Source organism: Falco naumanni, chromosome 13, assembly GCF_017639655.2.
Source record: "Falco naumanni isolate bFalNau1 chromosome 13, bFalNau1.pat, whole genome shotgun sequence".
Classification (NCBI taxonomy): Eukaryota; Metazoa; Chordata; class Aves; order Falconiformes; family Falconidae; genus Falco; species Falco naumanni.
In genome coordinates, this window is record NC_054066.1 from 28355755 (window position 1) to 28381750 (window position 25996).

Here is a 25996-nt window from a genome sequence, read left to right on the forward strand (position 1 = left end):
ATATTGTTCTAAAGCCTGATTCTCAAAAATGGTGGATGAAAACATTGGAAAACAATGTGTGGAAAGCTGAATCAGTGTCTACAGAAGTTTACAGATACAGAAGACTTTTGGTGGTGAGTGAGCCAGCAATGTGCTCTTGCAGCGGAGGCAGACAACAGAGCACTGGGCTGCCTTAGGCAGAGCATTGCCTGCTGTTCAAGGGAGGTGATCCTTCCTCTCTGCTCAGTACTGGTGAGACGTGTCTGGAGTGCTGGGTCCAGTGCTGGGCTCCTCAGTACGAGAAATACAGGGATATACTGGAGTGAGTTCAGTGAAGAGGCATGAAGATGATTAGGGGGTGGTACAGAGAGAGAGGCTGAGAGAGCTGAGACTGCTTGCCCTGATGAAGAGGAGGCCTAGGGAGGTCTTACTGATATATATAAACACCTGACGGGGAAGAGTGAAGCAAGACTCCTCTTGGCAATATCCAGTGACAGGGCAGAAGGCAGTCGGTATGAGCAGAGATACAGGCAATTCTAGTTAAATGTAAGGAAAAACTTCTTTACTGTGGGGCAGGTCAAACACCGGAACAGATTGGCCAGAGAGGCTGTGCACTCTCTGTCCTTGGAGATGTTCAAAGTCCAACTGGAGACGGCCCTGACCAACCTACTCTGGCTCACCCTGCTTTGAGCAGGAGGTTAGTCTAGATAACTACTGGAGGTGCCTTCCCATCTCAGCCATGCTGGCATTCTCTGACTCTGTGAAATGGGCAATGAATAATTAAAAAGAATGAGACTGTTACGCCTATGGTTGAAGTTAAGTTCAAGAATCTGTTGACTTAAGATCTGATGCCTCCTAACAACATCTCCTAAGTTCATGGCATCTACCTCTTGTTTGTTTGGATTTCAATCTTTTTCCATGTCTTTTCTTTCTTTAATTCTTCTCTTTCTGAGAAGAGAGAGGAACAGCTATTTATAGTCTTGAGGGAGGCTAAAGGGGCAATCTGACTTGACAGTTAGGAGAAAATTACCTTTATGGTTAAAGTCAATTAGACTGGGTATGGGAATTTCAGATCCCAGCCTAAATTCTTTTCTTGTCCCATGAGTCCTGCTGAGAAGGAAAGAAAAAGGGAAACCCTAATACAGTTAGATGGTGATGTAACTGTTTTGGTGTTGAGCCTTCCAGGTGTTCTGCAGGGTTCTCCATGTAGATGTATGTGATGAGTTTGTACCTTTCAAAAGTAAGATTAAACTTATATGAAATACCATTCATCTCAGAATGTGTTAATCTGATTATTTTTTTTTCTATTTTCTCCCTAGTGTAATTGACAGCAAAATTGAATCAGTTTACTACTGAGTTGGATTTGAAAGGTGAGCACTGAATTTTCTATTACTTGATTTAATGCAATGTGTACATTTCACTGTTTGGTAAATTCAGACTTGCTGGGGGAAAAACCTGAGAACAATATTTTGGACACAAAGGATCAGATGTTGTCTTATGTTGGAGACTATTGGTTTGCATGTTTAGTTTATGAGAGGAAAAATGGTTTCTCTGCAATATGTTTTGAAAATTCAGGGAACTGGTTTCACACTGGAGCCACTGCTTAGCTGTGTGCCACATCTGTGGAGCAGGAGGTTCTGAGGCTAGGGGGAATGCTTAAGGAAAAGACAACAGGTTATAGTGGTACCACCAAAAACCCAACCCTAACCCCACAAACAAACCCCAACTAACAACAAAAAAAAGCCCCAAACCAGAAAACACCCCACAAAACCCCTCCAAACCACAAAGAAACTGAGGAAATGAAAATGTTGTGAGGCAAATTTTGCTCAGGCCCTGGCCTGAGGTTAGGCCACATGAACAGGACATAGAAAAGCACGGGGCACGATGTGTGAAATTGCCAGATGTGACAGATTATGGTGTGAGAAGCTAACAAAAGTTACAGGTATAGGGGAAAGCTGGATTGCACAGCTGGATAAGAGGGGCCATTAGGGAAATGATCAAATCTCACAGATAATTTGGGGGAAGTACCAGCAGCCTTCTGGGGAGGGGACTTTTGCAAAGCCAGCTATATCTAGGCAACTGTGTCTGTAATACTATATAAAACTGAATTTACTTGGATAATGGTAATGGGAATTTTAGTTTTGTGACGAAGAGGCATACACAAGGCAGAGAAGGGGAGGTGAAGAGGATAGCCAAAACAGGACAGGGGGCTGATATACTGTGTGGGCTGGGGGGTACCTGTTGGCAGCCTTGTGCTTGATCGCTACAGCTGGTGCAGCATAATAAACTAAACTGGTTGTATTGACCATGCCACAAGAATCAAAGCTTCTTCTGTGGCCAGGAGCTGGGGCAGGGAGGCTTCAGCTGTGCACCATCTCCCTGGGCAGGGAGACAGATTGGTTAGAGAGCATCATCGTACCCTGCTGGTGCCCGGTCCAGGCCTGTGGGCATAGCAGCGACCTGCTGCTCCCTGATGGCACAAGTACCCAGTAGGAGTAGGCTGAGAAATTCCAGAAAGGAGAATCCAGTGGAGATTCAAGGGAGTGTGTGGGGGGTGGAGGGGTGGGAAGAGGACAAGAAAATGTGAGAAGAGTGGGAAGCTGAAAGAGATGTTTGCTCTGAAAGGAGGTGTTTGCAAGAGCAAAGAATCATGAAGTCAAACACTGTAACAAAACAGTGATTTGTTGTCCTCTGTTTCTAATGGGGTATGAAGAAGTCTTTGGCTACTGGGTATGTTCCTAATTATGAAGTGTTGAAAAGCTTTGCTTAGGGAAGCAAGATCAGAACAAACATCAGGTGTGCCTAGACCTGATAGCTCTTGCCTCAACATAAGGAGGTAGGTTAGGTAATCTCTTGATGATTTTCCAATCCTGCATTTGTATGGTTTCCTGCTCACTTATTTATATAGAGACCCTCTTCTACAAATCTAGCAAGCAAAACTTTGTCCTGGAAAGGCATTTACATAGCCATATTAGTGCTGATATTAATTCACTCAAATAACTTGTCCCCTGAGGTGCTACCTCTTCTGGTTTTTGTGTTGTGGGGTTTTTTTTTGGTTTTTTTTTGGTTTTTGTTTTTTTTTCCCCTGCTGACTGGTTTCCTTAAGCCTCCAAATAACTGCCACTACTTAGCTCTGATGCTGTTACTGAAATTAGAGTTTCTGGTGGAAGTACTATTCCTCTTGTTTGTCTTTCAAAGCATTGCGCTCATCTGTGAAGTATAGTGTTAATGATGGTAAGCTTATTAAGCATCTGAACAGATGTTTTAGTGGTGGTTTTTTTATATACTGTCTGTTACTGTGGCATCTATCCATAGCCAAGAGGAGAACCTGTGCATAAGAAAGGCATGAGCGCATTGTATCACATGTACTGCTTCTCTTTCTTGTAAGTTAGCATTAATGCCTGTATTAATTTTAAATGTGGCTCTATGGTACGGATTATCTGGTTTCATTAGTAGCTTCAGAGAGTAGGTGTTTAATATTAATCATCACTGTTAGCCTATAGACTTAATTAGGATGAGAAACAGCTGGATGCTGTGCAGAACGAGTCTTGGCTCCAGATGCTGTCTCTCTCTGCAGCAGGCATGCCCTGATTGCTGAGCTCTTAACTTGTGGCAGCTGAGAACAGCATGTCCTCATCGTTACTTATCAATACTGCCTTTCCTTCCTGCTTCTAGGACCCTTTTAAAGGCTTCTGGCTCTTAACCAGAAACTGGGAGTGTGAGCACCTCTTGGAACAGTCATTTGTAGTCAGGCAGTTTTTCTTGTGTGTGGGAGTAACTGCCTTTGCTCTCCTAGGGTAAGTTTCTTGACTTCTGCTCTCAGGGACAGAATACAAGGATTACTTGGGCTGTCATCAACAGTTTAATTAATTTGTCCTGGCCATCCTTAAAAAAACTTTTGCTTAAGCCAAATGCAGGTTTCAACCCATTTGGGAATTACAAAGTAGAAAAAACACAGAAATCTTAAGAAGTGAAAAATACAGCAGAACTGTTAAAGTACTCCTTAACTTGCAGAGCTTGTAATTCCAGTGGCACAAATCCAGCACTCGATATTCTGCTTGGTACAGTATATAAAAACTGAGCAGTGGAGTTATGCAGCTCAATTAGCACAGTTCATAAACTATGCAGCTCAATTAGAAAGCCTGGTATGTGGAAAACAAAGTGAATGGAAATAGATGCCTGAAGTAATAAAATATGCAGTTCAATTGGAAAATTATGCAGGTGGTTAATGAAAATGTTATCTGATATGCAAAATATGAATGTGAGAGTGCATGTATGCATGTATGTGTATATGTAAAAAAGAGATTGGGCGTGTTTGCAGTCTGGCCATTGCAGCAAGGGAGGCTGGGAAGCATCTGAAGCACTGTCAGATGGACCTACAGTGACATTTGTTTGTTGCCTATGAGTATTTCGGAACTGTCTCCAAAACAGCAGTGGCTATAAAGAAAGGAGTATGCAAACTTTTTCAGATATACTTTATCAACGAGATGGCACCTAGATGCACAGCAGATGTTGTCTTTTGTGATGCAGATGAGCCTTTTGGAGCAGTGCAGCTGATAATGAGCTCTGTGTATTGTTACAAGATAGGGCTGCCAGGCAATAACCACCTACAAACCTGACTAACAGCTACGGTGCTGAGGCAGGGTCTAGCTCCTCTGAGACAATGGGTCAAATCTTGTAGTTTTTAGACTTCGTTTGGGGAAAACCTCTTTTAATTTCAGCAGGAGCTTTGACTTTGGTACACAGGATTTGGCCTTTAGAAATAAACAGCTATTCTAAAAGTGTCAAACGAGATTGCTACAGTTTGCCAGTAATTGGAGTATAAGCAATACTTAGCATGGGGGGAAAAAAAACCCACACTTAGAACAGTAAGAAAATAGCTTTAATAATTAATATGGAATTTGATAGAAATGTTAGGTTGACATCTAACATTTTTTGCTTGGCAAGACAGCTTACAATCCTGAATAATCCACTTAGTGTATGAAACTATGCAAGTACACCAAGTATTGGGCTGCTGCCAGTCAAATGCATGGCCCAGATTAGTCCATATAGAAACCAAAGACTGCTTCATAAATGTCTGTGTCATTATTCACTTCTTTGTCTGAGACAGCGAATGGGTACAAGGTAACTTCAGGAAATACCTGCTGGGAGAACAAAAGGCTATAGAACCTTGTAATGACAATAAGAATCTCTCCATTAACTTCACTGGACTTTTGAGAGGCTCTGTTATTTCTGGGGTGAAACATTTCCTCCTCACGGAAAAAAGAAAAAAACAGGATGCATTATCTGAAGGGGAAAAAAAATCAAATTGGATATCTGCTATTATGCTAGAGGAAACATTGCTTCCAGGACTAAAATTCTTGGATGAAATTCCTAATATGTATGTAAAAGATGTAGCTGTGAATTAGTGAGCTATATGGCATGTGACAGATAAAAATCTTGCTTACACGGGAAGCATTTTCATGGTCTTCAAGGTATTTGTATACTTGTTGATTCCATCAGAACCAGAGGAATGTTGCCAGGTTTTTAAAATATGAGTGGGTTAGGGAAGCATTCGTCAGTGTCTTGCTTGGCAGGATTTTGAGAGGCATGAGTGCACATACTTAAAGGACAATAATAGGTGGTTCCCCATCCTGTGCTGAGTCTAACCTCTGACAGTGCCACCAGGTCCTACAACACAGAACAGCATTTTGCTATGTGAGCTTGTTATTTATTGCAACGCAGGCTTGAACTTCAAAATCGGATCATTACCAGTAAAACATGTAAACCATTTGGAGGTACGATCTGTGATTTTTATACTATCCTCCTTGGTTTTCCATGGCTGACTCTTGGCATAGAACAGATTTTTGGCATCGGGAAAGACTGCAGGGATGTAAACCTGTTTTTTAAACCTGTTTTTTCCATTAGCCTTTTATGTTAGTAAGTTGGGAGGGGGTTGGATCTTTATGAATACCCCAAATTAAAGAGACTCCAGCCTGACTATGAAATTAATAGAGCTATCAAAAAACCCACTGTCATTATACAACAATTGTTAATTATTTACAAGCAAACTTCTGCAAGAACAGTATTGTAGCTGTCAGCATTGTTGTTATTAAAATTAAAATGCTGTGTCTGGGTAGACGATAACATGACTCATTTAGGCTAAATGCAATGAATATGGAATATTCTGTTTCTCTTCACCAATTAGTTAGAGAGACAACAATAGCATGTCTCTTTCCTAACAAGATGTTTATTTTAAAAAGGCTAACAAAATAAATATTCTCAGTACTTTTTTTAAAAAGGACATGAATTCATTGTAGCTATTATAATGAAAGTTAAAACCAAGTTTTTTTCTAGGGTGACAAAACCTATTTTCATAAAGTAAATTCTCCTTTTTCAGATAGTGAAATGTATGTGAAAATCTTTTTGCCTTATTAGCACAGTATCATGTTTTGCCTTATTGCAGCATACTGTTTACCACATGCATTATATGCTTTAGAGTTGTTCAAGTGCTTTGTTGTCTCTGATTGTGTTTCTCTTTCTAAGCAGTCCAGTGGTAATTTCTTGGTTCTCTGTGTAGTTGATGACAGTTTTTATAAACAGCAAGAGGAAAGTCAGAGAACTTTAAGACAACTGCGCTGGGTGGCTTGAGTCAGTCTTCCTGCCATATTCTTTCACATGCCACCTTGCATTAGCTAAGATTTCATTGTCTTAGTGACATTAATGGTTTATAGCAATGAATCTGTCAATGAAAAAGCAGAAGCAAAAGAATTAAGGTATGACTATGTCAGGGTTGTAAAGGGTGATGCTAGCATGTCAAACCTCTGCAGGGAGTATACAGATCGGAAGGGATCGAAGTGCCTAGCTTGGAATGGGCCACATCAATGTCTTGCTCTATGGTAATGCCATCAGTCGTCTTTTCAAAGCTTGTTTGGGTCTCTCTCACTGATCCTTACTATGCTGCCTTATATTGCCCAGCCTGCTGTCTGTCTTGCTTTTCTTACTGACTATACAGATGATTCTGGGAGCAGAGGGCATTCACCTCAGAGTAAGAGTAACCCCTTTCTAATGTCCATTTCGTGACATTAAGAGAACAGGTTGTCTGAGAAGATGGTCAACGCTGTTCTTGCCCTTTCAGCGCAGTTATCAGAAAAGCTTTTTCATTTAAATCTTCTGAGGATTGTCATTAGCTACAACTGTAGTTATGTTTGAGTAAGTACAAAACCAGCTTGTGGTTCTATTTTTTCTTCCACATGAAAAATTTGAAGATTTTCAGACACTGCAGGGAAATGTAACTTTGGTTGCTATTAGAAGTCAAAAGTAGGCGTGCAATGGGTGAAGGAGTAGACCTCTTAATTCCTGCTGTACAATGACTTAAGTAGTTAACAGATGCAGAAGTAAAATCCAAGACCCTCATTTATGCTCTCCTGGTTAGACCATGCTGCCTTTTGAAGAATATTTTTTTTTAAACTTCTTGTTTAGAAAATGAGTTTTAGAGTAAGAGTATTTATGTTCTGCTGGCAGCTTGCAAGTTTTTTTACAGCCTTGTAGAGGTAGGAAAGAAGCAAGCTGTGTTCTTCATATATTCACTAAGTTGTAAGGAAGATGTAGAGAACGCACAGTTGCATTTTATTTAAGAAAGTCATAGTTGTTTTTTAACATCAGTAAAAGCATGTTCACCCACCATTAATTTTGTGTGTGTTTGTAAAGGCCATGGTGGAATGAACAGGAGCAAAAAAAAAGCTATTTGGAGGATTTGCCAACAAAATTGAGGACTCATATGACTGAATGTGTATTCTATGGAGCAGGTTTTTTTAAAACTGTGTCGTTTATAAACTCTTTCTGTGTTGCAAAAGGACAAAAGCCCTAACAAGAACGGTGCAAACATGCCTATTCATTATCTTTCAGCAAACAGTCTGTTTTTTTCTTGCAGCAGCTGGTTAGGAGTGCTTGGCCTTACACTTTGCTGTTCTGTGTGTTGGTTCATTTGATATTACTTTGGCTGTTAATAAAAAAATGTCTGCTGGGACACTCCCAGTGTGGGTTTGCTCCTGTGCTCTCCTAGGAGAGGAGGTCATAGCCAGTATCAGTTCCATTAGGATCCTTCAGGTCGCTGCATAGGGTAGGATTTAGTTGTGGTTGATTTGTTGGAAAGGAAAGTTAAGGGGAAAAGTATACAGATGTGCTTAATGTGGAAGGAAAGCATGTTCAGCTTGCATGGAGAAAGCTGCCAGAATGATTTAGAAATCATTTCTCTGCTAGAGCTGCCAAGCTTTGGAGGTGTTCAGGTAGGCCTTGGGCACTGGTTCCACCTGGGCAGTTATGCTTTCTAAGGGCTGGCTGGAGCTCTACAATTTGGTGAGGTGCAGTGGGTGTCAACTGAAAGGATGCATTTCCTCCAGTGTCCTTGATTTTTCTTTTGGCTAATCTTCCTGCAAAGACACTGAAAGGGTCCGGCCTTCTCACCAGCTTCTGAGAAGAGGCCCCATAAGTAATATTAACTTCTGCAATTTCCTCGTTACTCTTAAGCAAGTTATTAATTAACTGAATGTAACCACTGGCTGTTGATAAATCCTCTTAACTAATTCAAATTCCATATCAAGCTCCGAGCATTTTCACTCAAGCTGCTGCTGAAGTTAAGCTTTGTGAAGAATTAGTTCTGATCTGTTTTTGAGTGCTGGAGTTGGGGAAAATGGAGAGAAGATATTTGTTTGCTTGATTCCACATGACAACTCCAGGGTAACTGAATAGACTGTACGGTTGGTTTGACAAGGCTGTGCACCGAGCCAGCAGCCTCGCATACCAGAGACGGGGGATGGAAGGGGGACTGACAACTGTAATGGATTTTTATCAGAATTTCTCTAAAGAGCGACAATTTGCCTTCAATTATTAATGTTTTTCAGAGATTTTTCTTCTGAGAGGTATGAATAACTAACTTAAATATGCATTCATTTAACACTTTCAATAATGAATAAATTACTGCATGGAAAGAAGTTGAGTAGCAGATCCAAATATTAAATAATGGAAGAGGTTTTTGAGAGTGTAGGAAATGTAGTCATTAATAGTGCGACTGTTACTGGTTTTTCTGTGAATGCAGTGTGGTTATTATATGTATAAATGTATTACAGTTATGTTTGTGAAAAACATTCTAAGGTAGCTTGAAGTACCACCGAAAGAAAAAGCAGTGCTTGTGTATGTGGTGTGTGACAGCATGTACATTAATCCTGCAGTGTTCTTGATTCATCCTGGGGCATCAAATGCATTTCACTTTCCTCGCTGTGCTCAGGAGGCACTTTGTGCCCTGTGCTGTAGCGTTATTGCCTTACGTTAGGGGAACTTTGAAAATGCAGGCAGGCTAGGGAACTGTTGGCCCTATTAAAATGTGCTGAAGAGAAACTAGAGAGAATTGCCAGGTACTTGGGAGGAACCTTAGGACGTTCAGTGATTGTTTGGTAACTGCTGTTTCAGGAGACTTTGAGGGACAGTGACTTTTGCATTCATTTATTGCTTCTAGCCCAATTTTTACTTCAAGTGGCATTCTTAGAGACCCTATCCTGTAGTCCCTCATGCTCTGTTCTGTTCAGTCTTTCACTGTCTTTAGGCAGAAATACACATTTATATATTTTGTAAAATTTTATAACAAGTTCTTTTTCTGTAACATCACTACAGTCTTGACAATTTGTCAGAGATATGAAAGCTTGTTGAGCAACACTTGAAAATGACCAGCTTTTGACAGCATAACCATGACAATGAGTGCATTGGTATTTGTTATATGAAGCAGTTTATTCCGTATTAGCAGTGTGGTGTTTGTTTTAGCATAATATTTTAATATCATGAAGATATTTAGAAATGTAATTCTTACAAAGCTATCTCATTGATGTTAGAAAATACTGAGTCTTGTGAAGTGTTACAGCATTCGTGTGTTCTGAAACAACAGTCAGATATAAACCTTTGATTTGTCATACACTGAAAATTGTAGAAAAATCTCTTGGCAGCACATAGGTTATCAAGTAGGTATATCTACATTGAAAAAAAAATATGGTCAAGTTATAAACTCTTTGCAAAAGTAGCACTTTTCAAGTTCATAAGTACATTCTTACCACTTCGCATCACTTAGGTTCTGCATGGACTGGTGCAGCCAAAATTGCCCTGGAGATCTGTGAAATCTCGTTCATTTAAAGCAGCATCTGACCTATAAAACCTACTGAATAAGCCAATTCGTTGCAGGGGAGAATATTTACATGCTGGTTTTCAGTGTTCTTCCTAGACATGTACTTAATTCAAACTGCAGATAGTAGTATAGCCTTGCAGTTCTGGTAGAAGTGATGGATCTTAAAAAGAGCCTGTATAATTCCTCCGATTGTTTTGCAGTTGCCTCCAATAAGATTACTGCTTCCTTGTGTATAAGAACTGGATGTTGAGAGCAAGTCAGTTCACAGCTCCCAGGACTGCAGCAAGGTGTTTCACTAGCAAAAAAACGTTTTTAACCCTAGTCTAATTAGTAGACTCCATAATTTATTGTTTCATCATCTGGTCCAGCTCAGCATCTATGGGATTTCTAGATGACATGAAGTGTGGAAACCTGTCATGACAGAAAAAAACAGAGAGGCTTGTAGGAAACAATGGCTGTCTTGTGGGAAGAGTTTAAATATATGCAGCTGATCCCATGGGAACTGCTGTAGTCTATTCACCCTGTGTGAAAATGATGCTCTTTCAATATAATCTTTAATCCTTTTCTTTCACTGAAAAATGTGAGAACTTAATTTAAAAGTTTTGAAAGAGTGCTCTATTTTACTGAGTAAATGCTTTTCAAACATAAAAATAAATCGAGTCATTAGTGTAACATGGAGGGGAAGGAAAAAGGTTCTCTGAAATATCTTGCAGTATTCTGTCCATAAATTGCATATGTGAATATTCTTGGGAAAGTTTCAGGCTGAAAATAACTAGGAAATGTGTCTAGGCTTTCCTTTTTTTTTTTTTTTTTTTCCTGTATGAGCGCGTGTGGGGAAGGAAGAAGTATCCAGCAGTCCTGGAGATACTACAAACTTCTGTAACTGTTTGAGACATACTTTTTCTCATTCCACAAAACAGATGTTTCCTGTGAAATGGGGGAGAAGGATTTCAAGAAAAGGGAATCCTATCATATATGCACAGAATAGAAGTTTGCTTTGAAGTTAGTTCTAATCTTTTTCTTATTCATGGAAAAGTAAAATAAAGCTAAATATGCAGTTGTTGAAAAAATTTGTCCCCACCCCCAGAGAGAATGTAAATCTAAACCTTGCTTTGTTCAATCCATGCGTGTGTGAATAATATCACAAACTCCCACAGGGTTTAGTAGAGCTGCTGTCCTGTTGGCTTTTTATGGGACCATGTCCTAAATATTAAACCCTGTTTTGTGAAATACACAATTGTATTCCTGGATGTATCATGCAGCATATATTTTATAGTCTGCACACAAGAGTGCTGAAAAGGCAGAGAGTTACTAATACTATTTTGCTTTCCTATAGTCTCTTTCATCCAAGGCATCCAAAGCACTTCATGCAACCCGGAGTATTAAGCATGGCAACATGTCTGCGAGGTAAGAATTTTTTGTTATTATTTTATTTTCCTTTTTATAGATAGAGTAGTCAAAGCATTGGGCTATGATTTGCCCAAGATTGGTGTGATAAAGCAAGACCTCTGGCCTCCCAGTCCTTTAACACAAGTGTCCCTGTTTAAGGACAATTCTCAGATGGCCTTCCTCTCCTGTGTCATTTACTTGCTACTTAAATCCAAGTTACTTTTTTGAACCGGGTGCTCAGTTTATAACTTTTAGATTTCTTTCTTTAATATTTCAGAAAATGAACGTTACCTTTTGTTTATCAAAAAGCTGTGGTGCCTGTGGTAGTTTGGACCTTCAGTGCAGAATAAGAAACACCAGCTGGAAGTGCTCCAGCCAGGAGCTGTGCTGCAGCATTTGAGAGACATGCATGGTGCCCATGGCAAACAGAGTGTTAGAGGAGAGCGGGGTCTGGGAAGTGCTAAATGAATCTTGGATTTGCTGGGGAGCCCTGGCTGTGTGCTGGGTTTGGAGTATCATCTGTCTTCAGTGTGACTCCAGCAAGAGGATTGTTTGTGTTTGCAGCCTGTTGTCTCCTAATGTATTCAACTGCAACTGGCCAGTGGCTTTGAGCACGCGGGGACCATCCCCGACAGCTGTGGGTGCTGCGTTTTGCTGCAGGGGGTGAGTTAGCTCAGGACTTACAGCATTTCAGAAGGAGGTACTATTATGTAACTTCATGTACATGATCAGCTCAACAGTATAGTAAGGTTTTAATTGTGTCTTGCTTTGCAGTGAGCAAACTAGAAGATACTACGAGGTTCACTTAACATGAATTCTAGGTGGCTTGCATTTCCTAAAATTCCTTAAATATAGTGAGGGTTTTCTCGATTTATGTTGCTTAGCATGGAAATAGATCAGCAATATTATTGCACCATTCTTTGGGGGTTGCTTTTTTGGTTTCAGTGAGATAGCACCATCTGGTAAAATCAAGTAACCATACTTACATTTCAAGTCTTTTGAAAGTTAAGGAAATTATTCTAACTTCTTTAAATTTACAGTGAAGGAAATTCACAAAATTTTTATCCTCTCCCCTTTCTCTTTGATTTAACAGATTTTTTTTTCTTTCTTTTTTCTTGTCCTTCTAATGTCATTCTGCAGAATCTGAGTTCCTGATAAACTGTAAGACTCAGTCTTTTAGCTCAAAGTTCAATTGGCTTTTGGATGCCCTTAGGTCCAACTGCCCTTTTACATGGAATTTTTATTGTTAATCTTCTATTATTGGGGGAATTATTTTGCAAACAAACCAATTCAATTGCTTCAAGCTCTGAAACCTGTCAGGCTAGCTTTTATTCTGATTGCTTCTGATAAGGAGCTTTGGTAAAAATGCTGTGCCTCCAGCAAGTTGAGTTGGAGGGGAACAGCTTCAAGGTCCCGGGAATGTAGGGCTTTTTCAGCTTGTCATGAAAAGGGGAACTAGGTGTTGAAAATCACAATCAAAACTTTGAATTAGGTGTGGGACTGCACTATGAACCAGTGGAAGTGGCCTGTGTTATGAGCTAAGTCTTTTTTTTTTCCCTTCATAATGGTGACTTGAAGTTGCTTACAAGAGCTGGAGTCACTGCTTTGTCTCTGACGTTTTTGACCATAGGAAGGTACGGGTTCCTGCTGTGAAGCCCCACAGACAGTGTGCCAGTGGGGAGCCTTGCAGGGTGTACAGGCTTTGGCGAGACCCTTTGCCTTTGTGCCATTGCTTGTGTACGTGGGACACAAATAGAAGTCTGATCCATCTCAGGCACTGGTCTGACAGATACAGTGATCTATCTAAATCTACAATCCTATCTAAATGAAAAGATACTGATAGGTGATGTGGAGTCAAGGTCATAAGACATCTCAGGAACCATATTCTGAAGCAGTTTTATCATCCAACCTGACCTCTTTTTAAAAACAAATTTTAAATAAATGACATGTGTATCATGTTTTTCCTTTTTTCAGTGCCAGCTAGCTATTAGTAGGGAGCAGTGCAATCTTGTAGTGAGCAAGGAGATGCTTAAGGGACAATTCTTTCCTTTTAAGACCTATACAAGAAAAGTATTTTCAGCACTGTTACACAATGTAACTATTAAGAAGATTTGCTATAATTCCATTTCAAAGAGCTTATAGTAAGTAAATGTTTTTCTGTATTGTCATTAGTAATGTCTATAAAACTTAGGTGAAAAGTGTCTGTTCATCAGGTAGAGAACAGGGCCTTTCTGAGAAACTTTTTCTGCAGAAGCACATCAAACAGAATATAATTTTCAAAAGGCTAAGAAGGGGCCACTGTATTTCAGCACAGCTGATCAAATGGAGGGTTCAGCTTCGTTCCTCAAGCGTTTTCCCAAATTTTGTGTGCAGAGTTTGTTGTGCTACTTACGAGAGTAATGTCAAAAGCCAAAGCAAACTTCAGACCCTCTTTTGTATTAATGTAAAGTGTTACAGAATGATAGCATTTATTCCTCTGGACAGAAAATCTCTTCTGTAGCAAGTTTGTTCACTTGTCCTTTTTCTTTCAGCGTGAGCTTACTGAGGGTTTTTTTTTTTTATGTTCTTCCCAGGGAAGGATAGCTTTCCACTAACACAGAGAGTTCTGTTTTTCTCTATTAAAAACAACTGCCCTCAAGTGGACTAGGCTTTGTATTTTGTCCTACAAACAGAGCATTTCATTCAGAGATAAGGCCTCTCTCCATTTAGGTTCCTTTAGTCACCTGACGAAGCCCTTGTAACTTTTAGGCTGCTTTAGTCTGCATTCCTGAAATGCCTTACTGCTGGCACTACAATTAACAGCTTCAGGTTCACTGCTTGCCACCCGATTCCCCAGCTTTCCACTTGCTGTGCCCTTGGATGCTGCCTGGGGTAGCAGGAGAGCAAAACAAATGGTCAGGCTTTGCTTCCCAAGAACACAAGCACCTGTAACCATCATTGAGGGTGTCATGGAATCGTGAACAGGTAAAATCAGCTTGTGTCTGTGGCTTTTTGAACTTGTTTTTTGAATTTGAGAATTGCTGAGTATGGGTATGATGAGCCCAGTCTCCCTCATGCTTAACAGCATCCCCTTCAGTTTGGTGCCTAGTGATTTATGCCACAGCAATTGTCAGGAAGATCTAGCCTTTTGTGCTTTGGGGTTTGCTATCTTACTAGCTCTTTTCTGCTCTTGTCTTGTTGCAAATTATCAAACTTAAGTCTGGTGTAGAAATATTGATAGATTTGGGGAAATTTAAAAAAAACAACCTACAACTGGACTTATTACAGGTTAAGTGCAAGGTGCTGTCTAGGTTATTAAAATAGAAGTTGTTTCATTGAGTCATTTCCAGAAGGTTCTCAGTGTTTTGCATTGGTTTGGCCTTTTATTTGACTTTTTGTATTCCCCCTCCCTACCCTAAAAAAAAAGCATAAAAGAGTAACAGTGATTAAGGGTACTTCGTATCTCAAAAAAGAAGTTTTACTGATCTAGTTTGTGACAACGTAGTACTTCGTTCATCAGCTTGAGAGAAGAACCTACAGGAGCTGGCTGTAAATCCACGTGGGCCATCTAGAAGGTGTGCTTGACAGATCTCTTCCTAGCCTCAAAATCGGTAAATATTCTGTATTAGATGAATAAATGAAGACAGAAGGGAAGTTTTTGTTTGTGACACAATGTGTATTTTACTACATGTTCTCATGTCAAACTATGCCTGGGTTAGATACACATCTCACAGAGCTTCCTGCAGGCCACCACGTGCTCCAGCAGGCAGGCAGCAGCGGGCAGGAGCTCTTCTCTGCCTGACCCGATTGGCGTGTGCCGTCGGGGTGGCTGTGGCTGTACACTTCTATAGCAGCTCCACCTAACGCAAGACTGTGTGGAAAAAGTGATGTTTGAGTCCTTAACTTTTCACACTTACTCAGCTTCTTATGCACTCTGTCCAGATTATGACTAGCCTATTTTTCTTAAGATTACCTTTTCCACTGTGCTTTACTTGAGCTAATATATGCCAAATCTGAGGCATTTCTCCTTCCTCTATGTAAAGCTACAGGGAAATTTTACTCACTGAAAACACAGACTAGATCATTTAAGCAATGTGCACAAAGGCAGACTGATCCAGTTCTAGCAACTGCTTTTCCAATGTGTAATGTTTGAAGCCAACTCAAACTCTCAGATTAATGACTATCATATTTAGCTTATGTGTACCTTAATGTCATAATTCTGTCAGCTGGGTAGTCATGGATCTGTTGTATTCCTGCAAAGACATGCACTAGTGGCTGAAACTTTCAGATCATTGCATACCTAAATGTGAAGAACATACATATATACACATACGTAAATGTAAAGGACATAAATATATGTTTACTTCAGTTCAGAAAGACATTTTGATTCACGGAACAGCAACTAACGATAGACTACTGTGCAGTTGCTCTGACGCTGTGTTTGTCTCCACACGCTTCATTATAGAGAAAATACTGGTGATGTGGAAGGTGTTGGTGTTGAAGCGGTGAGCATGTTCATTTGTGTACCAAAAGATTGCTAACACAGATGTAGTTAAAGCTCAAGGGAGCTTGAGGTGACCATTGAGCAGTGCTTGTTTGGTGTGAGGTTGTTGAGCTGTGCAGCAGCTTCCCGGGGCACAGAGGCATTCAAGTTTTTAACCTCTCCTTTCTTGTGCATCTGAGCTTACTCAGGGCCATGGCACTGTCGTTGCGTTCCCTTTGGCTGGCAGAAGCTCAGTATGCTTCTGGCCAGCTCGGCTGCTGAGTGCTGGTGAATGTCCTCTGTAGTTCCCCCCTTTCTCAGTAGGGGCTTGCACAGCAGGCTGTTCTGTCGCCCCGCTTCCCTTGCAGCTCTGCCTGAAATGCTAGCAGCCCGTGGAGCTCTGCACTTAGAGACACATTTTGGGGCTGAGAAACTGTGGCTTGTGGGTTTCTTTGTCATTGTGACTAGTGTTGGTAGGAAAGGATGGAAGAAGTGCAGTGCAATTGGGAGCTGAGGGAGGAGGCATTGCCCTTGTTGTGTTCCTACTGGTAAGGGCCATCATGGAGACCCCTGGGAGACTCAAGGATAGACATTTTTCTTGGAAAAAATGGCAAAGTCCAGGGAGGGTGTCCAAGCCCTACGGGATGTTCTGGGCTTGAAGGATCCTGTGCTGTCAGTCCCTTTGTCATGTGCAATGAGGCTGGGCCTGAAGACCCTCACTTCAAAGGTATATGTAGCATGACGCAAGTTCTGGCAGGCTTGGAATAACAAATAGTGCTTCTGAAATGTGGAAGGAACAAACTCCTATAATTAAGGCAAATGTCTCTTCAGCAGATGCTTTAAACACCAGAGTTTTGGGGCACAAGGACAGGACTGTCCTCTTTCACAAGTGTGTGTGTGGTGCTGAGCCCAGCCCCACTTGACTCTGCTTCTATTAAATTCCCCAGCCAAGAAGTGCATAGTTTCAACTCAGCCAAGTGTTTGTTTTACATGAGTTGAAAAGACTGCAGGGATCATTTTGGCAACAAAACTGACTGTTTTTCTAAACAAAAATCATTATCTTCTTGATCTTGCTAGTAGTGTATTTCTGGAGTCAAGGCACAACAACTCAGAAAACAAATGATGTGGCTTCACCCACCTCCTCTAGCTCTGCTCTGCTACTGACCACAGAAAAGCGGTTTGTAATCCTTATGAGTTAGTCCAGTCACCTTCCTGCTCAGGTAATATGCAGTGAAATGAGAAAAATGTGGGTTTATTTATTTAGTTATGTATTGTTTAGCTAATTTTAAGCTATTTAGTGTTTGAGGGCAAAAGGTCCTTCAACATGCAGTTTGTGGTACTTGCTTAAGGACATCCTTGGATCAGGGGATCCTGTATCTAAAAAATCTTAGTTAAACTGGAAGGTGACGGTTAATGCATTTGCTAATTCTACTTCCCCCCCTGCCCCCCCTCCCTTTTTTTTTTTTATTTCATTTAGATTGGTGCCAAGGAACTCTTGAAATATGCCCCGGATTTATTCTTTGTATTAAATTGATCACTAGTCTGCAGGACTGTTTCTATTCTGTCCACATCTGAGTTGTTCATGCACATGGTGCATGCAGAGGTTTGGCTGAGCAGCAGCAAACACAGCCATGCATCATCTGTTTGGGCTGGTTTTGGCACAGAAGGACCTTTCACGTGCAGGGGATCTTTTCTCCTTAGACGATGCTGAAATCGAAGGAAGCCTCTCAGAAGCTCTTGAGCAAATAAGAGTAATTAGTTCGTCTGTGGTAAGTGAAACACTCTCCTTAATTTTTCATGAGATCAAATGTACTGTATAAATAAAATATTAAAAACAGGGGCATGCACAATAGAACTTTCTAAAAAACTCAAGAACACCAGGCAAAGTGTAAGGTTTTAAAATTTGGTAATCAAATCTAGTTCCGACTATCTGGAATTCCTTTAAAGATATTGCAATTTCCTCTTTATCATATTTTTTTATTAAATAGATATTTAAGGCATATTAAAGATTAACAGGAGGTTACAGGTATGTTGTATGTATAGTGTGTATTCTGTTTGCAGCAGAAAGTTTTCTGTATGATGGTAGGCTCATGGGTTTTGGTAAAGTCCTTAAAAGTGCTGTCCAAGAAAAAAAACCAACAAAACAAATCTCTTTAACTTTCTTGCTTCCAGTCTGCTGAAGGGAAGGGAAAATATTTTTTGAGCCTTAGGATATTCAGTTAGCCACGCATATGTGTTCTCACAACCGCTTTTCTGGCACGTCATATAGCGTGTGAATTTAGAAATCAGTTTTGGCAACATGCAAACCTCTGACTCTCAGAGCATTCATCATGGCATTGCCGGTTGCATCAAGAACAGCCTCATCTATCAGGACAGCTGCTGTGCTGTGTGGCTTTTCTCTTTGGTCCATTTCTTTGACATCAATTACATTTGCAGTCTTTCAGAATATTAATCAAGATATTTTGGCCATTGCCACTGCTGTCTGTGATGTGCTTTGACTCACCTAACTACAGATTATCAGGAATTTTACATAAATTCCCCCTAATACACTTTTTGAGAGAAAATGCCTGGATTTGCTACAAAATGTTTTATGAGCACACCGGTCTGTGTTGAGCAGCTGAAGCCGTGCCCTACTGCCGAGCAGCCGTTCCCACCAGAGGGCTCTAGAGATTGGGGAGCTGCTCCAGCGCTGCCCCGTTCCTGCTGTATGAACAGCCTGGATTTGATACGTTTTTCCTCAAATGTCAGGAGTTGCACAGCAGTGCGGGCAGGACCACTCTGTGGCCATGCGCAGCCAGTGACCACGACTCTTGCCAGGGGTTTGTTCTTGTGCCATCCCAGCCAGTGGCTGTTGTTCACCTCTTTATCAATAGGTAACCTTATACAGAAGAGAAAGCATGTTTTCTTTTTTTATGAAGTGCATGGATTATTCTGTCAGACCAAGCAAAGCTCATAGAGGGCTAGCTGTGCAGCAAGACAGAGAATTGCTTTGAGACAGACCTAAACGTCGTGGCTTCTGCCAGTGATACGCTGCCCCACCGTGCTGCAGCGCAGGGCTAACTCTGGAGCTGCACTTCTGCAAGCTGGTGCTGAACTTGGCTCCAGCCTTTTAAAAATGTATGTGCCTCATCTAGCAAAACGAATGAATTTTGATTAATACTTCAGTCTGTCTTTCATCTTGATTACTTTTTAGGGTGGAACAGCGTAGGTTAGGCTGAGGGGTGGTGATTGTGTATCGTGAATCTCTTAGTTACGGCAGAGTGCTGCCATTTCATATCCACCTGGCAACTGTGTCAGTAATTACAGGGGATTACAGGATTTTGTGATAAAGCCTATTTTAATTAACTTTTATTCACATTACACTGATACTAATTGAAACTAACTGTGTTTACAACAGGGACTCAACATGATGTGAAATATTTGGGACCTTGCATTTGGCTATATATATTTGGGATATAATGATTCCTGTTTCAGTTTTAGGATGGTTATGGGATAAGAGGACTGTGCAAGTGGTTCTAGGGTGTGTGGCTGCAGTCTCTGGTCAAGAAGGCCATGCTTTGAGACAGACTACTAAAAATCATTTTATAACATAGTCCACACCTTGCAGTAATGAGATTGAGGACCTAAACCAGTGAATTCTCTATGGAATGATGAATTTCTGTGTTTTAATGATGCTAAGTGTTTGTTGTAAAGGTGGAAGTGAGAAAATGGACACCTGACAGTTACAAAAACTTCAAGTCTCCAAGTAAATTTTGTGAAGTCCTTGAAAAGAACAGGCATTCTTTGGCAAATGTCTTTTCATTTTAACCAGGACTACCAGACCAATGACAATGACCAGGCTGTGGTGGAAATCTGCATCACTCGCATCACCACTGCCATCAGGGAGACGGCGTCCATAGAAAAGCATGGGAAAGCCCTCGTGGCTCTCTGGGAGTCTTGTCTAGAGCACAACCTGAAGCCTTCTGGTAAAGATGAGGACACACCACATGCAAAAATTGCATCCGATATCATGAGCTGTATCTTGCAGGTGAGACTGAGCTGAAAGCAAGGCAGTGTAATTCATTTATTGGCTATTCAGTTTTATTTTTTGAAATGTGGTTATACTTTGTTTTCTGAGGGTGCACGAATGTGGCTGCATTTATTTAAAACCAAGAATATGACCCCAAACGTTAATGTATATTATTACATGTATATGACATCCACTGCAGTGAATCAAAAGTTTTGGCAGCTTCCTTATCTTTAGAAGTGTCTTGACTGTTTAGTGCCAGATTTCACTAACTCTCCTTAAATTCCAAGTATTTTCATTTCATGTAAATATTAAAGTGGGAGACACAAGGCTGTAATTCTCTGTGGTTACAGAAAGATTCATTTGAAAGCACTTAATATCAAGGCAGAGGTTGTTATTTCAAGTTTTTCTGGAAAACAGCAAAATGTCTAAGAGATTTTAATGATGTGAAATTTAGGTCAGTAGATATGCTGTCAGTAAGGAGGATCTCCCTTAACATTTCGATTGTAAAAGCTGGGTCCAGATACAACACAGAAAACTGACTTCTGAACTGAAATCTGATTGCTGCTACTCTAAATAGAGGATTAGAAAGAAGTTGTGCTCTGGCCAGGAGTGTAGGAATAATTTCTTAAAATAATTTACTACATGTTGGAGGCAGCAACAAGAAGATTAAAAAGATATTTGGGTCCCCAAAATATTAGCTAAAAGAACAGCTGAAGTTGGGTCCTATTTGTACTCAATAGTCTATGAATTATCACTCCCTGTGGATGCAAGATTAAGACAATGACATTTTAGTATATGACAGACTTTTGGGGATCAGAATGGGCTGTTCCAAGACTTCCTAAGAAAGTAAGATGAGGGTGAAAAGCCATTTAAAGGGGAAAAGGAATCTGGTATTAAATCAGGGTAATTTTGGGGGTGGGGAGTGGGCAGTTCTGTTTGTTTCTTGTTTTTTTTTTAGCTGGGAGTGCAGGCAGTATCATTCCTTGTTGGGAAAGGAATATAATACACTGGAGAGACCCATAGAGAAACCTATGTGCACAGTTATCTAAGTGGAAGCAGAAATCAGGGTTGTTTCCAGGGTTTCAGCTGTGGGTACAATCCATGGGAACCAGCTCCATGTCAGGTGGAGAAACAGTTGCCATGAAGTTCCTTTCTGTACAGGCTGCGCTGGGGTGATGCTTGCGGTACCTCTATTTTGTAGTTCCTTTCTTTACCTCTGCCTCTTGAATCAGATGTGTGTGTGGTTTGATTTGGTGGTTGTTTTTTTTTTAAGTTCTTGCATTATAAAAATTCAAACCATAGTGGCACAAGTAGGTCACTGTCCCATGGAAAGTACTACTTAGCCCCTTGTAGGATATATTGTTCCATAAACTTACTCAGATTCCTCATCTAGTTTGCCTTAAAGTGTTAAAAGTCCAAAGAGACAAAGAGTTTCAGAAAAAATATCATCAGTGCTGAATTTGCCTCAATGAAATTTTACTTTACAATCCTTTGGTATGGTCAGTTCTATTTACCCCCACTCTTTTACTCTGAAGACGCACAAAAAAGAGTACATAGCAAATATTAAAAGAAGGAAAAATATCATTTTCTGAAGCCCAAGTTCTTGTTGATTTTGGTTTGGGAAACAGAGGTATATTCTAGCCAGATGTTTGGTCAGGACTGTGGATGGACCTTAGAAAGACTTTTTTCTGTACTGCACAGGCATCCCTGAGCCATGAACCATAAGCTGCACGCCCGCGCAGGGCACAGTAGCACATCCTGTGCAGGCCAGTGGTATCTTGGGGTCGTGTCCCCACTGCTTTTGGTAGGTGCCGTGCTTTCTGATAGGCAATGTGTTCCTGGAGATGCTGGTTATCTCCCTTTCTGTCTCGTGTCCCTGCAGGTGGGACAGTAACTGGATTTGGTTACCGATTACAGCATGGCTTAAACTTTCCAGACAAGAGGCTGTACATTGTAAAATCGTTTTTTGTCTTTGCGGTACTTTAGAAATCATATTTCATAAAAATACTAAAGTATGCAATGTCTTGTCTAAGCTTTCAGTTTGTGCTGTTGGCAACTGTGTACCTAAATCAAGCTAGCTCATATCCAGATGTTTTGGAGATTGCACTGTGTGGCAGATAACTTCAAGAAAAGAAAAGTTCATTGAAATGAGAAAGTTATAAAAGTACATTTACTGTTCCCAGAAACAGAGCTATTATCAGAAAGTTCCTTTGCATAAAAAAAGAAAGAAGGCATAAATGAGTTTTTGTACAATACATGAGGGATAGTTGTAGTAGTAATGAATATCTGACAGCTGGGTTGAATCTCACAGCGTGTTTCCGTCGATGTTAGCAGCAGGGAGGTCCACTAGGTTTGCAGGCATCACTATATTGTATTATTGAAATCTGGTTTTCACTGTCACCTTCACATTTTCATAAGGGTGCATTCATGCCCTGATATTTATAATGGAACAAATGAAAACTTTCTCCTTCCATCTGAATTCAAACCTTTTCTTAACTAAGTATTTTATCTTTATTGTAGCAAAAAAATAAATAAATTGTGCTTTGGTTGGAATTTTCTTTGATCTTTTAAATCCTATTTGGAGGGCCAAACCTTATCTTCCTATTCTTTCTGCGTGGAATCCTAGAGTATAATTTGGAGGCAGAATTTGGCTCCTACTCAGCCAAATATAATGAGGCATTATGTTGATGTAAACACGCAGCTGCATAAATCTCTGTTCATTTTAAGGGCTTTTCTCATGGAAGATGCAGGTTTTTGTCATATGACAGTTGCCACAATGAGCCATCTTGACACCTAGGAGCTGCTGCAGCCCCATCTTCCTTAGAGGCTGGCAGAAAGGGACTGTCCTGAAGCAGGTGCAGAACTCTATTGCTTGGCAGGTCTCTGTTGCGAGGAAAAATCCTTATAGCCACTTAGCTTGGCTCGTTTGCATTGGTTGAGTAGCATAATGCAACCTTAATTAGGGTCAGTCCTGCCCTCCGTGAGGCTGATGGCAAAGGCACTTACTGCTGATCGAGGCAGAGCTGGCCTAGGAGGCAACGTGGCAGGGTATATGGCATAACAGATTTGTTATTTCTCAGGACTGAATTTATTTTTTCAGTGCTGAATGAGAATGAGCATGTGTTAAGTATGGACTGCCTTTGCACTATTTTTTGCTTTCTGAAACATCTGGGCTCCAGCGGTTGCTTGCGATTTCAGATGCTGATTAAATATAATCATATTGCAGGATTATATTCAAAAGCAATGATGTACTCTAGTTTCAAAGAGATGTTAAAAACTGAGTGAAGAAGAGAGAAAAGCACTGATTAAGGAGGCTTCAGAGAGAATGTAGGTCCTCAGTTACACATTAACATATCCTATTAGTTTCAAGGGCAGTTATGTCTGGGAATTTAATGTGCAGTAGATGTGTACAGTCTCTGCACACAATTTCATGTATACAAATAGTTGCAGAAAACCTTTTTTGATCTTAATGTCGAAACGTAAGTGTACGTGCAGGTACCCCCAAGACTGGTGAAGCTTGGTGCCATTTTGAGGACAGAAGGTAGTGGTCCTGAAAAATTTCACTTGACCCTGGTTTTCAGAGAAATTGTCTGGAGTTTAAAAAAGGAAAACTTAATTATTACAGGAAAGTTGATGATGAATACTAAAGCTATTACCTGGTGAGCAAGTCTCCCAGTACATTTACTTATGTGTACGCTTTTCCTCATTTCACTGGTTTGCCTTTGATTTAGTTCCAGTGGCTTAGCATGAGATCTGGTTCTGGGAACAGAGGGGTCCTTTCTTCATGTAGTCTCAGCCAGCGCAAAGATAGGCTAAAACTCAAGCTTGTAACACGCTTCAGTTTAGAAGAGGGAAGCTGTGACTTCTGCTGGTGAAGGTTTACCCGTACTTGAAATTGTCTCCCTGAGCCTTGACTGTGCATTGGGCTGCCCTGCTTGGGGCTGGAGGTTGGCATGGGGCACGTTACTGTGGGGCAGGAATGAAAGGTGGCAATGCCTCTGTTACAGCAGGGAGCAGTGTTTACCAGTCAACAGCACTGAGTGACTCTTCCAAGGTGCTTCCTATGCTTTGGAATGAAAATTCTCTGTGTGGATAATGGATACGGCTTCTACCATCTTCTCTGAGAGCACCAAACAAAAAATGTCTTGTTAGAAATGTTACAGCAGTTAAATGTTAACTGGTACACTTCATGCCATGTGTTCTCCTCCTCTTGCAGAAGACAAAAATAGGTGCGTTATTAGGATTTTGTGGTGCAGTAGTTTCAGATTTCCTTACTTGCTCTTTCTTTGAAGTCTGCCTTCAGTGGTGTTACCAAAACATAACCTTTCTTGACATGTTTTTCGTGCTCCCTCCCCTTCCCCCGTTGTTTTGATTTTTTGTTTTTCTACTCTGATCAGCATGAGACTTTGTTTTAATCATTTTTTTCCTGCTGCTTATTTTTCAGTGCTTTTTCATGTTTTTTACAGAATTACAATCGACCTCCAGTAATGGCCCTAGCTGTTCCAGTGGCAGTGAAATTTCTTCAGAGGGGCAATAAGGAACTGTGCAGAAACATGTCAAGTTATCTATCCTTGGCTGCAATCGCTAAAGCAGATCTGCTGGCTGATCACACAGACACCATTGTCAAAAGTGTCCTTCAAGGTATGACCTTGCTGAGATTTTTGGATTTAGTCCTTCAGCGTGCCCACCATTAGATTAGTTAGGCTGTATTAGGCATATACACATACATCCTCATACATGTTTTTTATGTTTAATGTAGTTGTTTGTGTAAGGCAGACATACAGACTATCTATAAACATGTGATAAAACATGTGAGAGCCAATCTAACCATAGACTATATCAAAGAAGACCTTTCAAGAATATGGGAAGTTACTGAACCTTGTTGACTGTGGAAGTTTCTTTATAGATTGGATGACCCATAGGGCAGGAAATAATCTGTATTGCTAGTGTACCGCACTAATGGACTTCAAATTATAAGCCATGATAGGAGACACCAGTTACTGGGCTCTTAGCCTTTCTATTAGTGTTATTGGCCATACTCCAAAATATAAATGGGGATGAAATGAATCCCATTCTGTGGCAAAATAGTCAGATGTAAGATATAAAAGCTTTGTAGTGGTTCTTTAATTTTGCCTATATTATTAGCTTTATATAGAATATTGTTGCTGAACTCTGTACAGTTTACTTTTGTGGTTTAAAAAGCCAGAAATATTCATACTTCTACAAAAAAAAGTCCAATTTAGTTGAAGTAGTAAGGTTCACAGTATTTGTTGCAATAGAGCACTACTGCAGTAGTAAAATCACTGTTTTTCTTCAAGTAGGGGTAGCAGCATAAGTAGCAGTAGCTGTCTAATTATTCCAAGAACGTTGTTATGAAGATGTTAAGCCTTCAAATTAAATGTGTGCATTCTGTATTTATTAAAAAACATAGAGTGTATTATGGAGCAGCAGCTATGATAGAAAGTAATTTTGTCCTTAAGACATTATGGTAAGGGTTTGCATATTTCAGTCTGCTTTGTTTAAGGAGGAATGTATAATAAACATGATAAATATGTATGAGGTATGTGATAACATTAATTGAGCAGAGTCCAAGAACAGAATATTGCTAACAACTTATAAAGCCACAAGGATAATTCTTTTAAGACTTGTGATATTAGTGTTTATGTGTTAACATTGTGCATTACCACTTGTAACTCAGTACTGTTAATTAAAAGAAATAGATTGAAACAGATTTTATGGTATAGTCATAGGTTTGGGAAAAGCGATACGCGCCCACAACTGAAGGTTTCATCGTGACTGTGCCTGATCGGTTTTGTGTATTTATGTTATTCTACCAGCAGATGTTGCTGTGGACATCAGGTTTGGAAATTCCAGACTGGAAGAGAGCACTCTGAATAGGCAAAGTGCTTTGTTCTGCATAGTGGCTTAATTGCACTGCAGTAATTTGTATTTCGGGCTTAAAAAGGTTAGTTTGCAGCAGGCTAAGAACCACGCTTAAAGACTGTGT

At 40.3% G+C, this 25996-nt stretch overlaps 1 protein-coding gene across 2 annotated transcripts in view; it reads left to right on the top strand.

Annotated features, from left to right (window-relative positions):
* Nucleotides 1-25996, top strand: part of VEPH1 (ventricular zone expressed PH domain containing 1) — a 98225-nt gene continuing 72229 nt past the window's right edge. Inside the window, exons 1-6 of one of the 2 annotated variants that reach the window (XM_040613523.1) lie at nucleotides 1-113; nucleotides 1299-1349; nucleotides 11466-11536; nucleotides 17458-17749; nucleotides 19792-20007; nucleotides 24456-24630. In XM_040613523.1, coding sequence (XP_040469457.1) covers nucleotides 17612-17749; nucleotides 19792-20007; nucleotides 24456-24630 — 529 coding nt within the window. In that variant the 5' untranslated portion in view covers nucleotides 1-113; nucleotides 1299-1349; nucleotides 11466-11536; nucleotides 17458-17611. Of the gene's footprint in view, nucleotides 114-1298; nucleotides 1350-8577; nucleotides 8880-11465; nucleotides 11537-17457; nucleotides 17750-19791; nucleotides 20008-24455; nucleotides 24631-25996 lie in introns of those variants that run through there. The other variant, XM_040613522.1, reaches the window with a different exon arrangement.